The following is a 16694-nucleotide window of genomic DNA, read 5'->3' as shown; positions in this document are numbered from 1 at the left end:
GATTGTTATATCACCTAAAATTGTTTTGGTAATTTTTTAATTTTTTTATGTGGCATTTATGCCTAATTTAAGATAAACAGTTTGACTAATATCCTATTAAGTTATGGTTTGAAGTGTTATATAAAAATAAACCCAAGGGGTTAGTGAGGGTTTTTCAAATTGTGGGATGTGCGTATAATTTATGCTAAACTCAGAAAAAATTTTGTAATATACTCTTTTATATAATTCTCTCAAGTGGGGATCGATCTAGAGATGTCAATGGATAGGGTAGAATATAAGTTTTGCTAAATCTATATCCTATTTATCTTCTTATCTATCATCTACCATCTGATTCTACCCACCATGACGAGTAAGGATTTTAAATCCTTACTTTATCTATACTGATGGTGGGTAGGGCATGGTGGGTAGTACCATACCCTATCCACAACTCATCAAAGTAAGTGCACGATGCAAATACCACCAAGTCAAATCTGTTTTAAATTTATCAAGTTTCATACTTATTTTAAATCAAGCAAGTTCTAAAATTTGTTTCAACTACTAATTTGTACAATACAAACAGATATATACTATAGAAAAAGAAATCCTAGGCCCCTAACAGATTTGATACACACGTATATTTATAAGGAATATTTTAGTAATATATATATATATATATATATATATATATATATATATATATATATATATATATATATATATAATGGGTCGGATAGAGTAGGATTTAGCGATAAATCTACAATCTGACTCTATCCACTACAGGTTTTCAAAATTAAGACCCTAACTCGATCCGTGGTAGATTTTTCAAAAAAAAAACCGGCCCTACCCGGTGGGTAGGGGCAGGCACCCATTAGGTAGGATACCCATGAACATCTCTTGATTGGCCGAGTTAATTTTTAATTTCAGGCCCTATCTAATTTTTAGATTGAACTTTTTTTAGCCTAACAAATTCTTTGTGCACCATGGGCAATGTAGAAAATCTGATATGGAGCGCACCATCTTATCTGATTGGTCCATATAGCCACCACTTTCTTACGCCATTTAATGCCTGCAGATCTATTTTTTTGTTTAAAAATTTTGTTTGATGAAAATACCCCTATTCTTTGGTAAAATTATGATATCTTGTATCCAAAAAGTTATAATTTTTATCCACAGGATGTTATAATATAATGCAAGATGTCATAATATGCACGGGATGTCATAATTTTTTCTAAAGAACAGAGATATTTTCATTATTCAAAATTTTCAAACGAAAAGATAAATCTGCATGCATTAAATGTGTATTGAAAAGTGATTGGACAAAAATACTTTTTTCATATTATGATATCCTGGGCCATATTATGATATTCTGGATCATAATACGTTACAGGATGTCATAATTTTTTCCAAAGGACAGGAGTATTTTCATCATACAAAATTTTTAAATAAAAAAATCGATCTACAGATACTAAATATGTATTAAAAAATAATAATTATATGATCAATCAGATAAGATAGTATGTTCCACGTCGGATTTTTTACACTGTTCGTGGTGCACAAAGAATTTCTCTTTTCGGCCTAGATCCATCCTACAGACATCTTTTTGGTCTGGGCTGGATAGGTCTGGCGGGCCGTCAGGCCCATGATCATCTCGTTGCGAGTTACCTCTCTTGCCTCCCTGGTTCTGTCCACTTGGTTTCCGTCGCCTTGCCTCGACTCCGGTCTCAGAGAATTCCAGCGGCATCGTTCCCGCTTCCATGGAGAGCAGGGGGATCGAAGGCAAAGACGAAGCGATCTCTTCCTCCTCTCCTCCTACTCCATCGATCACGCTGGAGGAATGGCGGGGCTCGTCCTCCGCAAAGCTCTATCGAACCGCAGTCATCACCGTTGACCGCTCCTCTCACGCCCTCGAAAGGTTTCAACTTTAAAGTCTCCAATCCCTCCTTCTACTCGATCATCTCCTGCTGATAGCATCCGCTCTTCCTTTTTCTCTAATCCGAGAGAGAGCCTTTGTTTCAGATACGGAAGTCGATGGCACCAACTCTGGAGGAAGATTCTTGAGGCCTTTGTTCCGGAGGCAAGTACTAGATCCCCTGTTGCCTCTCAAAGTTTTCTCCATTATTATTTTTTTGTTTCTCTTTGTGACTGCTTTTCTTTTGAAATTGAAGAAATTTGGGTCCGGATTGATCCTTCTCTCCTATGTTTTTCCAAATGGTGCTTATATCGACGCCTAGTGCAGAGTCGCCTTTAAAGTTGATAACTTTTTCAGTTCATGTTGGTATTTACGTTGCCTGTGATCGCTGATCTTTAAGTATATGACGCCATATGGAGTTTCATGTCATTGGTGGTTAACTACTGTATTTTTACGATAGTGGGATTTGATTTGATTTCATGAAGAATTAGAAATAAAGATGAATAAAAAGAAAAAAAGAAATTTGCTGGAGTTTGGAAAGTAAGGAAACTTATCAGTAAAATACTCCCCTTGATACAAATGATGTCAATTAAGGGGGAGAAAAGAACTTCAGATGATTAGGTTAGAGTGGCACTGGCGGGTAGAATTTTGTGATTCACTTTGTGGAGCAAGGTTGTAACTTTTATTATGACAGGGTTTCCCAGGCAGTGTGACTCCGGATTATGTTCCCTTCCAAATGTGGGATACTTTGCAGGTAGTTTCGGATGCTTGGTTAATTATTCAGCATGATAACTATGCATTTTGCAATAAGCCATTATATTTTTCTTTTTGCTTCAGGGGCTCTCAACGTACATACGTTCCATGCTCTCTACTCAAGTAAGATTACACTCCATTTTTTTGCTCCTTGATCACTTGCAAAAGCATGTAGTTCTAGCTTCTTGTATGTTTTGATTTTGGTTTTCTGAACTGGCATTAGGCTCTCTTGGGGGCTATAGGAGTTGGTGAAAAATCTGCTACTGTCATTGGTGCAACTTTTCAGGTATACTGACTTCATTCAGGTGATAATGGCTTTATTTTGTGACATTCTTGGAATTCAACTTTTGGTTCTGGAATTCGACTTTCAGTTCTGAAGCTTCTATCTCGAACAATATTTTTCAATATGAACTTGTAGATGGTGAAGTGCTGAAGTTATATGTCACTCCAAGTACTTGACAATACTACTGCATATTCCTTGTGCTATGCCATAAGTTTGCACCTGCAAGGTTAGCTTCATGGGGAAAATGAGAACAAAGTTAGATCATGTGATTATTTAGTCAAAAACTTCACGGGGACTTGTAAAAGGTTTAATCAATGGAACTTAAATACTCTTGGTTCTATCTTGCACCAAAGTAGTAGACCAGTCTTGTAGCTGTTGGCCTGTCGATAACATCTGCAAATTTAAGAATATGGCTCCAAGCTAAAAGAAAGTCAAAAAAAAAGAAAAGGAAGAATTTTGGACTATGGTTATAAAAGCTGGGGAAGAACCTTCTGATCAAAGAGCAAGTGCTAGCAGACCTAAATTTAAGTTGGGGAATGAAAGGCCTGTCCTTCTTGTGCCCAATGTCTTGGTAAGTAGTGCTGGTAGAGGGGAGCATAATTTAGCGATGATTTAAGTCAAGGTATTTGAGGATTTCATCTTTTTTGGTGTCATTTTTACATTTGTTTTTGTGTAATTTCTGCTTAGAAGTCTTTAGAAGTAGTTTATGGAGATTACCAGTTAATAAGTCAGCCTTCTTATTAAGACATCTGCTACAGGTGTGTAATTGGTTGACTTGAATCCCTGAAACCTCTTTCTTTTGGAAGGGGGTGATGGTGAATGGCTTTATGTGGTCAGTGGCCATGATGCTTCAAATTTGTTAGTGATGCAAAGTCTGAACAGAAGATAAGTTTGGAAGTTCAGGCTATCTTAGGAACAACCTTAAATAGTCTTCAACTAAAATTAGGAGTTTTTATCGATCTCTAGGAGGCCTTTTTAGACCATGTCCATGATGTGTGGGTTTCAGCTTTTGCCACCTTTAGCTTATACATGAAATTAACAGACCTATTCTGGATTCAAACAGCAGAGTTCTGTTTACCTGTATGCATATAGATACACATATATCAGTTTTCTGGTTGCTCTGCTCACTTGTTTTGCAAAATATGTCAAATATTGAGTTTGAGAAAGATACTAACATACTAACACAACTGTATATGCTTCTCTATTTATTTTTGCTAACAATTAATCATTAACTGCAAGAATTTGACAGTGGTTTTTGAGGGATTTGACTGGAATGCTTGGAGGTATCTTATTTACTTTTTACCAGGTATTCAAGTTCTATTCACCTTCAGATCTTGAATCAAACTTGGTAGTTTTTTAGTAGTTCTCCTTTGATCTTTTCTGTTACAGTAACTGTGCTTGATGTAACTCCTCAGACAGTACTGGCTTTTCCATCACTTCCTTGCATTTAATGCAACTTATTTGTTTGTATGACTTCCCCCCAGGGTTCTAATCTGGACAGCAATGCCAAGATGTGGCGTTTAGTTGCAGATTTTATGAACGATCTTGGTAATGTTCCTACTTCCTGTCTTGGTTTAGTATACTACTTTGAAGATAAACTATTTGTCTTTAGTAAAGTGCATTTAATAATTTACATTCTGTAGTGGACAAATTTAAACTTCAGTTTGGGTTTACTTAATGCCTACAAGCATATGGCACCAAGTGGCAATTTTATATGGGGTACATGAGTGGGCCATGATATGTTCCTTTAGGGTTCCATGGATCTTCTAATGGGCTTTGTCTTGTAATTTGTTGACCATCAATTTTTAGAAGATGCACTGGATGCTTAGAATCACAGCCTTAAATGGACGTTTAGCCCAAAGTGTTTTAGATTCTTGGCCTACTGAAACAGAATAGAGCATCAAAATATTTTTGGTTTTTCATGGATGGTTTTGGTTTGGTTTGGTTTTGTGCAATAGACATTGGTTTAATCTGGATTTGCTTAGATTTCCCTGAAAACTTTAAAATGAAACAGTTTCTGTGAACAATAATAGTTATGAATTAGCCATGATATATAGTGAGGAAAAAAGGCTCCAGCTTTCAAGTGCAAGTGCATAAGTTCAAGTCTTGAAAGCAGCCATTTCATTTGTTCCAGAATATCCCTTCCAACATCCCTGTTGATGGGTAAACTTGCCGGGCAGTGGCCCTCTTAATCATCATTTTTATGGGGGTGGGGGTGGGGTTGGTGCTGGGTGTTTTCCTGGGAAGGGATGTCTGGATATCTATGCATTTCAATGTGTTCACATACTAAAACTTCATATTATACTTTGTAAAATGATCAATCATGCATTTACTGGGAGAAAAAAGGCTCAAGTTTTCCTATGCTATTTGTCATTTTTCCATAGTTACCATGTTCTTCTAAAATGTATTATTTATCTTTTTTGACTGTAAATATCAGTAATTCCTCCCTCCTTGCTATCTAAAACCATGAGACTGTAAAGCAAATGCCAAAATGTCATGTAGCTGTGCCATAATGTGTCTCAGAAATTAACTTTTACATGGTATCAGCATAAAATATGATGGCTTACAGGTTTGTCAATCTGAAAGTTTTGTGATGGTCCAAATTGGTAAATCACAAGCAGTCCTGTTGGCAGTCATCATGGACTGTAGTAGTTCTCCCTGTCCTTCAGCATCAGTCTGTTTATGTGAGATGTACTGGCAAACATAATTATTATATGCAGGTGCTGCTGATATGCCAATTAGTGGTAAGCATTTTCAGAAAGTTTCAAATATTCCTTTCTAACAGTATAACATTGTATTTATTTACTTGTTCATTTATTGCGGCACTCTACACTAGTAGCATATCTAGATCCCCCACTATTTCCTTGTTGAATTTTGATTGTTTTTATTGTGGTTGCAGGAATGCTGATGGATCTTGTATCTCCTTTGTTTCCTTCAGCATTTGTTGCAATACTTTGCTTAGGAAGTTTGTCAAGAGCATTCAGTAAGTACAGTGTCACCATAAATAATTGTACATCATATTGGCACTAACTAGCCAATTAAGAATTCTCATTGTGTATTAACTGCTTTGAGCTATGACATTGTTGAGGAACTTGATACATTAGCATGCTCTATTATTACTAGGGCGAACCTTATGTATTAAATATGACAAGAAAATTGTGGAGGGAATATTGCATCAGCACAGCTGACATCTGTTGTAACTATGCATCCTTCAAAGAATTGTTGGAGCTACTTTTCACTCTTTTATCTTCACTAGTGAGTAATTGAGTATGTGGTCTGTTGTTTGGACCATAATTACAAAAACTCCTCAGCTTGGGCTCCATCTATTCTCTTTGGAACTGAAGTGTAATCATCAAGAACTTTGTCCTGACTGTCATGCTAACAACTAATTGCATTGAGAAAATGCTTTAATTTAAAGTGACACTTAAAGTTTCTTTTATAATTGTGGATAGATATATGTTAGATATGCTCTTTTTACGAGGAGAAAAATCCTGCATTGGATCTTTTCAGTCAACATTGTCAATTATTTTAGCTGAGCTTCATGTCTTACAGTTCACTTTTACTGTAATAGAAGCCTACCATTTTGCCTATGTACTTGAAAAGGCACACCTCTATATGTTTTTGTTTGCTGTTTTATATTCTTTAATGAAGGTAAAATGAGCATGGTTTTATAAACATTTTAATCATTTTTTTTGAGCTTTCTTCGATTTAATATATCTGATGTGATATGATTTTTTTCTAATGGATCCAATTTCTCATTACGTTCCTGATCAGCTGGTGTTGCAAGTGGTGCAACTAGAGCAGCGTTGACTCAGCATTTTGCACTTGAGAATAATGCGGCAGATATATCCGCTAAGGTGCAAAAGCTTTTATATCATTTTCTGGTGAATCATGCAATAGTGTATTTGCTTGTGCATATGTGTCTATGTACAAGTTTGTAATTTTGACAGGAGGGTAGTCAAGAAACAATGGCAACTATGATTGGGATGGCACTGGGAATGCTTCTAGCTCATATTACAAGAGGACATCCTATTGCAGTGTGGGTTTCATTTCTCTCTCTCACAATGTTTCATATGTATGGTGAGTACAGCTTCTGTAATACAGTAATACTCATTCCTCAAAGTTGTTTACAATTCAATTCATGATCTACATGACAAAGTTACTAACTTTTCAGGGATTTATTGCTGCAAGTTTCACCCAAAACTAGTAGTTTTATATCTGAACTCTAGTTTTGTCTGTATGAATGTCATTGTTTGACCTAAGTAGAGGAGCAAAGGCAGCTTTTAGGCTGGTTGAAAGTATTTCTCTCTGATAATTGTATAAGCTAAATCCTGTTCTTATGTATTTAAATATTAGGATATAAATTCAACGTGGTAAGGGGAATACACGATATGAGTGCATGGTAGTTCAATCTTAAATAGAGGGAATCAATCCAGTCGTAATTATTGTTTCTTTTCTCAATGACTATCTGCTAAAATCTTCACTTTCACTTTTTCTTTGGTTGCTGCCTAACACATGCTTATGTTGACCATGAATTGTCATACAATCTTCAACTTAGCTATGCCATAAAAACATATGTTCACAAGAATATGCAACATATCCTAGTTTTTATTGTCACAGTGGATGGACACTCCTATGTAACTCAGATTTTTAGGCAGGTTTGATTACATGTTGACAAGACATGTTCATGTTTTGGTGTGAATTTGACTGCCAAACTAAGGATATGCTCATTGTTTTGGTGTGAATTTGACTGACAAGACATGCCTAAGGTTTGAGTACATGTTGACAAGCCATGTCTAATGTCTTGGTATTATGCACAGGACAGACATATTATGTAAGATTATTTTGCGAGAATTGGATGTTCATTGTTCCATGTACTTATCATAGTTGACTTGCAGCCACCATTATTCCATGACCCTCCATACTTATTGATGCATTTCTGAGGATATAGTAGTTCGACTTACATCTTGTTGCTGTTTTCTCCCAGCAAATTACAAGGCAGTGCGATGTCTTTCACTGAATACGTTAAATAATGAGAGAAGCTCCATACTGTTGCAATATTTCATGCAGAATGACAAAGGTGATGATCAATTTTTTTTTATTGTATATTTGTATGGAAGATTCATACTCTCAGTTTTGTATGGATAAAGCATATCAATGAATTAATTGGCGGATCCATTGGAACCATTCAGTTGACAAGCTTCTGCATTGGGTAAAAGATTTTCACCTTGCAGTCAACCTTACAAAGAAAAGATGAAAAAAAAATAAATCACTAAAATATTGTTATGACCCCTAACTTTCACACTTTGTGCTTGATCTTTCTGCATTATCATGATCTCATTGACTCTTATGTTGTTGCTTGAAGTATCCAATTCTATCCCTCTTAAACCTGGGCAACCTGTGGTTCCCTTCAGGGCCCTGCTGCAAATAAAGTGCCTTGATATGTGTTTATCTTTTGTCAGTTCTCTCACCAGAAGAGGTTTCAAGAAGGGAGCATGTTTTCCCTCTTTGGGCTAGCTGGCATGGTTCAAGTAATGTTGAATCACTGCACCGACATGTGTATGTAGCTGTCAAAGTTTCCTCTTTGAAGCACTCTGATATGTAAGTTCTTAACTTCCACTGCTAAGACTTAAGTGCCATTCTTCTTTCTTGGCTTCTCGCCACAAAGATCTGAAGATACAGTTGGGATTGTGACAAGTATCCATCTGCAAATGAACCTCATTTAATTGGATCATCATGACAACTAAACTTGAAGTTGATGTTTGACAGGATGGAGCTTTCAAGATCTGCAAGCACCCACTATAAGAGAGGTTTCACTTAATCTCTCTTTAGTGATTGAAAATTTTATGTCGGCCTGTGTTTGGTTTGCTAATTTAGTTAGTTATTGCTTATTTCAGCTAAATATCTATTGCTGGAGAGGAAAGGAGTCGTACATGTCATCAACCATAAGGAGGCAACACCTGCTGATATTTTGCAGTCCTATCTTCATGCTCTTGTCTTAGCAAATCTCATGGGCAAAACCCAGTCTTTGCACGCTGAAAGCCGCGTATGGATGGATGGACATTACCCTGTTTTCATTGCAAAGGTGCTCTTCAATGCTTCATGTTCTTATGATTAATTAGTTACTTGGTCCTGTAAAATTTTAGTGTCCATGGAAGTGAGTGAAGCATGCATTCCCATTTGATTATAAGGAACATAAAAGTTCAAAAGCAAAGGGCGCAACTTTGTACCAAAAATAGAAAACAGAAAGGAAAAAGGAGGGCAACCTGATATTTTTTGGGCATCTTGAGGCTCTTGTGGGTCAAACCCATTTGCCTTCCATAATAATTCCATTACAGTGGAAGAAGTAAGAACACTCTTAAATATGGTGAAAATCAAAAAAATATCTGGTTATGTTTGATCTCCCCTTTTTTGTGTAGTGTCAGTGCTTATAGATTGTTTTGCCTTGTTACAGCTAAAGTCTGCAGGATGGGCAACCGAACGGCTTCTGTCGCCGTCAATTGTTTGGAGGGCAGACTGGGTTTGCAGTCCCTCAGATGAGAAGATCAACTAGGCAACATAAAAGACCAATTCCTACAGTATACACAAGCAGTGTGGATGGTGCTCTAGACTGGAGTATGGCTGTTAGGTGTATGAGTCCATCTCTATTCTTTTTGGCAATATCTCACAAGATATCTGGATAATTATTTGGTAGGAGAGTCTCAAAGATAAGCTTACGAGATTGTAAAATTCTGATTAACAATCAGAGGCTGCTGATGACTACCCCGCCTCATGTAGTTTTATAATCATAAGCCCATAGCAAATCCAAACGAGTTTACATGTTTGTAGTGAAAAAAGAAATAAAAACCACTTGTGTAGTGGTTTTTTTTCATTTGTGCTCAGCTTAGGATTTTGAATAACATCTGACCATGACTTTGGTCAATTAGTTTCACCTACAGAGATGAAAAATTCAAAAAATTATTGTAGCCTATGACCCTACCCAGATGGAGACAGGTCTCCAGATCCATTTAGAGCTTGGTCTGGGCCAAACTGTGACTGGGGCCTGACCCGACCCACTTGCTGCCTTACTCTTGGTCTTAAGTTTTTACAAACTCTAAGCACCCACTGTGTTATCCCTCAATCCCTTTCAGTTTACATTATCTCCCAAACCTTCGAAGAATCTGGACTAACCAATTTCTAGTCGAGCTGGGAGTTTTCATCCATTAGAGCCAAGGTTTTAAATCTTATGGGATTAGCTGTCTCGATTTTTCTATAATTGGGATGTATCGTTCTCGTTCTATTTCGATATTTGGGACAGGAAATGTCTCAACACGTTCTGATTAGAATGCTGAAATGTTAATTGCAAGATCCTTATCTCGATATTTAGGATGGTATTTTATCACGATATTCTGCGAGACGTCTCGTTGGAATTTGAATCTTAAATTAAAATTTTTAATTATAAAAATTTAAATTTTTTAAAAAATAAAAATAATCTTGTTTCTTAAATTTTATTGATATTTTAAATTTTTACTTTTAGTCTCACATCTGAAAGCAAATCCTCTCAGAAATTTAATATTGTACTATTTATACCACATATTATAGAGATGAAAGTAGTATGGATATTGTCTATTCGAATTTATTTTTTGTATTCGAATCAATGCAGATATAGATAGAAATATAAGGATCCGATTAATATTCGTATCCTTATCTATATCCATCAAAGAATAATAGATATGGATATAGAAAGATAATTATTCGATCAATATTCGAATATTCGAATCGATATGTAATTCTATATAATTTTATATAATACTTACTAATTTTAAAAAAATATAATCATATAAATATATTATTAATTTAATTTATTATTTATTTAATAATATTTTTGACTATGTAGCCATGAAGTTTAATTATTCAAGTTATATCCATAACTATATCCATATTTTCAGTATCCGAATTATATTCATATTTTTTTAAAATAAATATACATATAAATTTTTATATTTAAATAATATTTATATTTATATTTATCAAAAAAATAAATATAAATATAGATATACTAACATCCGATCAGTATCCAATTTCGTACCAATCTTAACTTGCTAAGTGTTGGGGAATACCGACCGGCCCCGTTCGGGCTAACTTACGACGGAGGGACCGTCCGACCGACTGGTGGAGGGACCGTCCGACCGACCGGTGGAGCGACCGACCGACCGACCGTCCGACCGACTGGTGGAGCGACCGACCGACCGACCGATCGACCGAACGCCATCACCGGCCGATTAACGGCCCTTTACCGATGGAGGATATGTCGGTCGAACAGACCTTTTCCACTCTCCCGACCGACTGAACCAGGAAGTCTGATGGCCGACTCTCGCAACATGCCCGGCTGACCATCAAAGGGGCCCGAATCTCCACCCGGTGCCACACAGCTGGCCACCGACCTAGGGTCGGTCGACTCCTCCGATCGCCGTACAGCCGCCAGAGCCTGTCAGCCCTGACAGCGACATGCGGCGCTGCCACCTAAGGGCATTATCCCGCCTAGGGCATTATCAACCCTAGCGATTTGACAGCCCCACGGCGACGTGATACTTTCACGGCGACTCTGACAGTCTACAGTGAGTTGACAATTCCTCAATTGTCCGCGTCATTAATGACGGCGTCATACCACGCTCCACTATAAATATCGGGGAAGGCAACAGTGCAGAGGCCCCCGGGGGGGAAACCACAGGCTTGCTCCCCCTCTCTCTCTCTCTCTCGATTGAGCTCTCTGTCTTCATTTCACTGTTGCCCAGTCACCTCTCTGACTTGACCGTCGGAGGGTCCCCGTCGGAGCCGCCTCCGGTCAGTGCGGACTTCTTTTTTTTGCAGACGCTCGTTTCCCGGCAATCAGGCGACGAGGGGATTGGCCGCAACATATTGGCGCGCCAGGTAGGGGGCACGGCACCAAGCCTTCCCAAGCAGAAGATATTAATGATAAAGACAAGAGCCCAAAGATCGAGGGTCACCGGGTCGGCGAGACGCTCTTCCCGCCGGAAAGAGGCCTCTCCACCACCCTCAGCGGCGGAGCCCAGTTCTCCACACCCCACGGTGACCACGGAGGCGCAGATCGCGGCCATCGTACGGCAGATGATCGTACTGACGGACGCGGTCAAGAGCCTCCAGCAACAACCGGCGGCCCGTCCGATGCCCTCCAGGGGCAGCCGCCGACGCCCGCACCGATCCCCGTCGTCTCCGCGCGAGCGCCCTCAACAGCGCTCCCACGGAGAGGAGGAGGGACGGCCACAGCGCGATGCCCGACAGTCCCAGCAGCTCTCTCCTTCCCTGCTGGAACGGGCTAGGAAGGAGAAGCGACCGCGAACGCCGTCCGCCTCCCTCTCGGAATCTTCCGGAGACTCCACTCCTGGGGTCTCCCAGCACCGACGGACGGACGACTACGAATGCAGGTTCGAGAAAATTGACCGTCGACTTACACAGTTGCAGGTGGACGGCCAGAAGTCTTCGAACGACGTCGACTTTCAGACCGCCCAACCTCTCTCCCGACTCGTTCTCGACGAACCGATCCCCAGTCGGTTCAAGATGCTGCACGTGGAGCCATACGACGGCTCCACTGACCCAATCGACCACCTCGAGAGCTACAAAGCTCTCATGACGATTCAGGGGGCAACCGACGCTCTCTTTTGCATCGGCTTCCCCGCCACACTCCGCAAGGCTGCCAGGGCCTGGTACTCCGATCTTCGATCGGGAAGTATCCACTCCTTCGGGCAGCTCGAGCACTCTTTCATGGCTCACTTCAGCACCAGCCGGAAGCCGCCGCGAACGTCGGACAGCCTTTTCTCCCTTAAACAGGAAGAAAATGAGACGCTCCGACACTTCGTGGCATGATTCAACACGGCCATGCTTGAGGTCCGGGACCTCAACGAAGACATGGCTATCTCAGCCATGAAACGGAGGCTGAGGGCGTCCCGATTTACCTATTCCCTGGACAAGACCCTCCTCCGGACGTACGCCGAGCTGCTGGAGCACGCATACAAGTACATGCGCGCGGATGAAGGAGCTTCCGACCGACGCTTGGCCGAACCCAGAGGCCCGAAGGAGAAGCGGAGGAAGGGTCGGGAACCTGCTGCACCCAGCAGGCCCCCGACCGATAGTCGGGTCTCGACACCGCGACAGAACCAAAAGTCGCGGCAGACTCCAAGGCCGACATGCTCCAGGTATGATTCCTACACTCCTCTCTCTGCCTCCCATGCGCAAATTTTGATGGAGATCGAGGGGAAAGAATTCCTGCGACGGCCTCCGCCTCTGAAGGCAAAAGGCCTCGACCGACGGAAGTACTGTCGATTCCATCGAGGCCACGGCCACAACACCGAGCAATGCATCCAGCTTAAGGATGAGATCGAAGCCCTCATCCGTCGGGGGTATCTCGGTAAATTTTGGAAGAACCCGCCGACCCAACCAGTTGCCGACCGACGACCCCAGCCGACCGAAGAAGTGACGACTAATCAGCCGACGGTCGGGGTCATAAATATAATCTCCAAGCGACTGGGCCCGGGGACATCTGTGGGAGGGGAGCCAACGAAAAAGCCGCGCCCAGACGACGTGATCACTTTTACAGAGGAAGACGTTCGGGGCATCCAAACTCCCCACGACGACGCTGTTGTTGTTTCGGCAACAATAGCAAACTATGATGTAAAAAGAATTTTTGTAGATAATGGAAGTTCGACAAATGTTTTGTTTTACTCGACCTTCTCCCGGATGCAATTATCAACCGACCGACTTAAAAGGGTCTCTATGCCCTTGATCGGCTTTGCCGGGGACGCTGTCGCGATGGAAGGAGAAATTACCCTACCTGTGACGGCCGGCACCGAACCACGACAAAGCACGGTCCCCTTAACTTTTGCGGTCGTCCAAGTGCCTTCGGCCTACAACGCCATACTTGGACGATCCGGACTAAACGCCCTCAAGGCGATTGTCTCGACTTACCATCTCCTCGTTCGGTTCCCGACCAGAAACGGGGTCGGAGAGATGCACGGAGACCAACAGCTCGCTCGTCGATGCTTCCAGATCTTCGCTCAAAACGACGAGTTGAGGGGCTCCCTGACGATCAACAAACTGGACCAACAGGAGAAGGAAGAATGGGGTTCGCCGGTCGAGCAGCTCGTGTCGATCTTGATAGCGAAAAATCCTGACCGGAAGGTATGGGTCGGGTCTCAACTGCCCGACCCCGAACGACGATGATTGACAGGGCTGCTGACGGCCAATGCCGACATATTTGCTGGGTCGGCAGCAGATATGTCGGGCATCCCCCCAGAGACAATAACCCACCGACTCAACATCGACCCGACGATGAGGCCGGTGAGGCAGAAGAAGAGGTCCTTCGCTCCAGAGAGACAGAGGGCCATCGACGAAGAAGTGGACAAGCTGCTGGAAGCGGGCTTCATCCGAGAATCCACGTATCCCGATTGGCTCGTCAATGTTATCATGGTCAAAAAAGCCAACGGAAAGTGGAGGATTTGCATCGACTATACCGACCTGAACCGAGCCTGCCCAAAAGATAGCTTTCCACTTCCAAAGATCGACCAGCTAGTGGATGCGACGTCCGAATTTTGACTGCTCAGCTTCATGGACGCCTTCGTCGGATACAACCAGATCCGGATGGTGCCTGAAGACGAGGAGCACACTGCCTTTGTGACCCCCAAGGGCCTCTACTGTTATCGGGTGATGCCCTTCGGGCTGAAGAACGCTGGCGCCACCTACCAGCGACTTGTCAATAAGGTCTTTAAAGACCAGATCGGGCGCAACATGGAGGTATACGTGGACGACATGCTGGTGAAAAGTGCGCAGATCCCGGATCATGTTCGGGATCTCGAGGAGACCTTCCACACTCTACGACGACATCGAATGAAGCTCAATCCAACCAAGTGCACTTTTGGGGTAACCTCGGGGAAGTTCCTCGGATTCCTCATTTCTCAGAGAGGGACCGAGGCAAACCCTGAGAAAATAAAGGCGATCATCGACATGCGTCATCCGAACACCAAGAAGGAGGTCCAACAGCTGAACGGAAAAATCGTCGCTCTCAGCCGGTTCATTTCTCGATCAGCTGAAAGGTGCCTCCCATTTTTCAAAACTTTGCGGCAGGCAAACGGTTTTTCTTGGTCGGATGAGTGCCAACGGGCCTTCGAAGATTTGAAGAAGTACTTGACTTCCCCACCGCTGCTCGTAAAGCCGCAGGTCGGGGAGACCTTGTATCTCTATTTGGCCATATCCTCTAAGGCGGTCAGTTCGGTGCTCGTCCGAGAAAATGAGAGCCGAACCCATCAGCCTATCTACTATACCAGCAAGGTACTCCACGGCACCGAAGCCCGATATTCGGAGATGGAAAAGATGATTTTCACCCTGACCGTCTCCGCACAGCGACTCCGTCCATACTTCCAGGCTCATGCCATAGTGGTTCTCACCAACCAACCCCTAAGGGCGATATTGCGCCGACCGGACACATCGGGATGACTGGCAAAGTGAGCGATGAAGCTCAGCGAGTTCGACATTCAGTACCGGCCGCGGCCTGCCCTGAAGGCTCGATCCTGGCCGACTTCATCGCCGAATGCCCGACCACCGACCAAGGGTCGGGAGCTGCGGACCCGGGACGAGACGCGGTCTCCGAGCCAGACCCGGTCTCTACCTGGGTACTGCACATCGACGGAGCTTCAAACGCTCAGGGGAGCGGGGCAGGGTTCCTGCTCACCAATTCGGATGGGGTAGTCACCGAGTATGCCCTCCGATTCGACTTCAAGGCCTCCAATAACCAAGCCGAGTACGAAGCACTCCTCGCCGGCTTGAGGATGGCAAGGGAGCTGGGCGTCGACAACCTCCGGGCATTCTCCGATTCTCAGCTGATCGTGAGGCAGGTCAAAGGTGAATTTGAGGCGCGAGATCCGACCATGGCCAAATATCTCCAGAAAGTGAAGGACCTCGTGGCGCGCCTCAGGTATTTTAAAATTTCCCACATCCCTAGGTCAGAGAACGCCCGTGCCGACGCACTCTCCAGACTGGCGACTTCGGCCTTCGACTCTTTGGGTCGGACGTTCGTGAAGAACCTCGAGCAGTCGAGTATCGACCGGGTCGAAGAAATTCAGCAGCTGGCGGCCGAACCAAGCTGGATGGACCCGATCGTTCGGTATTTGACTGACGGGATTAGCCCCGAGGATCCCACGGAGGCCAGGCGGCTCCGATGGTCGGCCTCCCAATATGTAATCATGGATGGCCGACTCTATAAAAGGTCGTTCTCCCTTCCATTGCTTAGGTGCTTGGGACCGACCGACGTAGACTATGCTCTCCGAGAAGTGCACGAAGGGATCTGCGGGAATCACTTGGGGGGCAAGTCTCTGGCCTACAAAGTCCTGCGACAGGGTTACTACTGGCCCACCATAAGGACGCGGCTGAGTTGGTCCGGAGGTGCGAACCCTGTCAGAAGTACGCCAACGTGCAGCACCAACCGGCCAGCCAAATCGCTCCCATCGTCGCTCCATGGCCCTTCGCCCAGTGGGGGGTCGACATTCTCGATCCTTTTCCTCCGGCATCGGGTCAAAGAAAGTTCATAGTTATCGCCATCGACTACTTCACCAAATGGGTGGAGGCCGAACCCTTGGCGTAGATTACCGAGTGGAAGATGGAGGACTTTATCCAAAAATTCATCATCTTCAGGTTTGGGTTGCCGCATACTATCATCACCGACAATGGACGATAATTCGACAACCAAAACTTCAGAGACTTCTGCGCAAGGTTTCACATCAC

At 43.0% G+C, this 16694-nt stretch overlaps 1 protein-coding gene across 3 annotated transcripts; it reads left to right on the top strand.

Moving 5' to 3' along the window:
- The first annotated feature begins 1658 nt into the window (after positions 1–1658).
- LOC105058081 (protein root UVB sensitive 3) lies at positions 1659–9736 on the top strand. 3 transcript variants are annotated; one of them, XM_010940866.4, is made up of 15 exons: positions 1659–1891; positions 1996–2053; positions 2583–2642; positions 2726–2764; positions 2865–2927; positions 4174–4230; positions 4409–4472; positions 5824–5907; positions 6699–6781; positions 6875–7004; positions 7912–8004; positions 8387–8525; positions 8694–8734; positions 8822–9009; positions 9379–9736. In XM_010940866.4, exons 1-15 carry the CDS (start codon positions 1734–1736, stop codon positions 9475–9477), a joined length of 1356 nt encoding a protein of 451 aa, XP_010939168.1. In that variant the 5' UTR covers positions 1659–1733; the 3' UTR covers positions 9478–9736. The 3 variants fall into 3 exon arrangements, with proteins under 3 accessions (XP_010939168.1, XP_073105533.1, XP_073105534.1); XM_073249433.1 differs by having other exon boundaries at positions 1840–1891; positions 1996–2057; positions 2597–2642; XM_073249432.1 differs by lacking the exon at positions 4174–4230.
- Positions 9737–16694: the final 6958 nt, after the last annotated feature.

This window comes from Elaeis guineensis, chromosome 15 (assembly GCF_000442705.2).
Source record: "Elaeis guineensis isolate ETL-2024a chromosome 15, EG11, whole genome shotgun sequence".
Taxonomy (NCBI): Eukaryota; Viridiplantae; Streptophyta; class Magnoliopsida; order Arecales; family Arecaceae; genus Elaeis; species Elaeis guineensis.
This window is presented reverse-complemented; position numbering and strand designations above follow the sequence as displayed.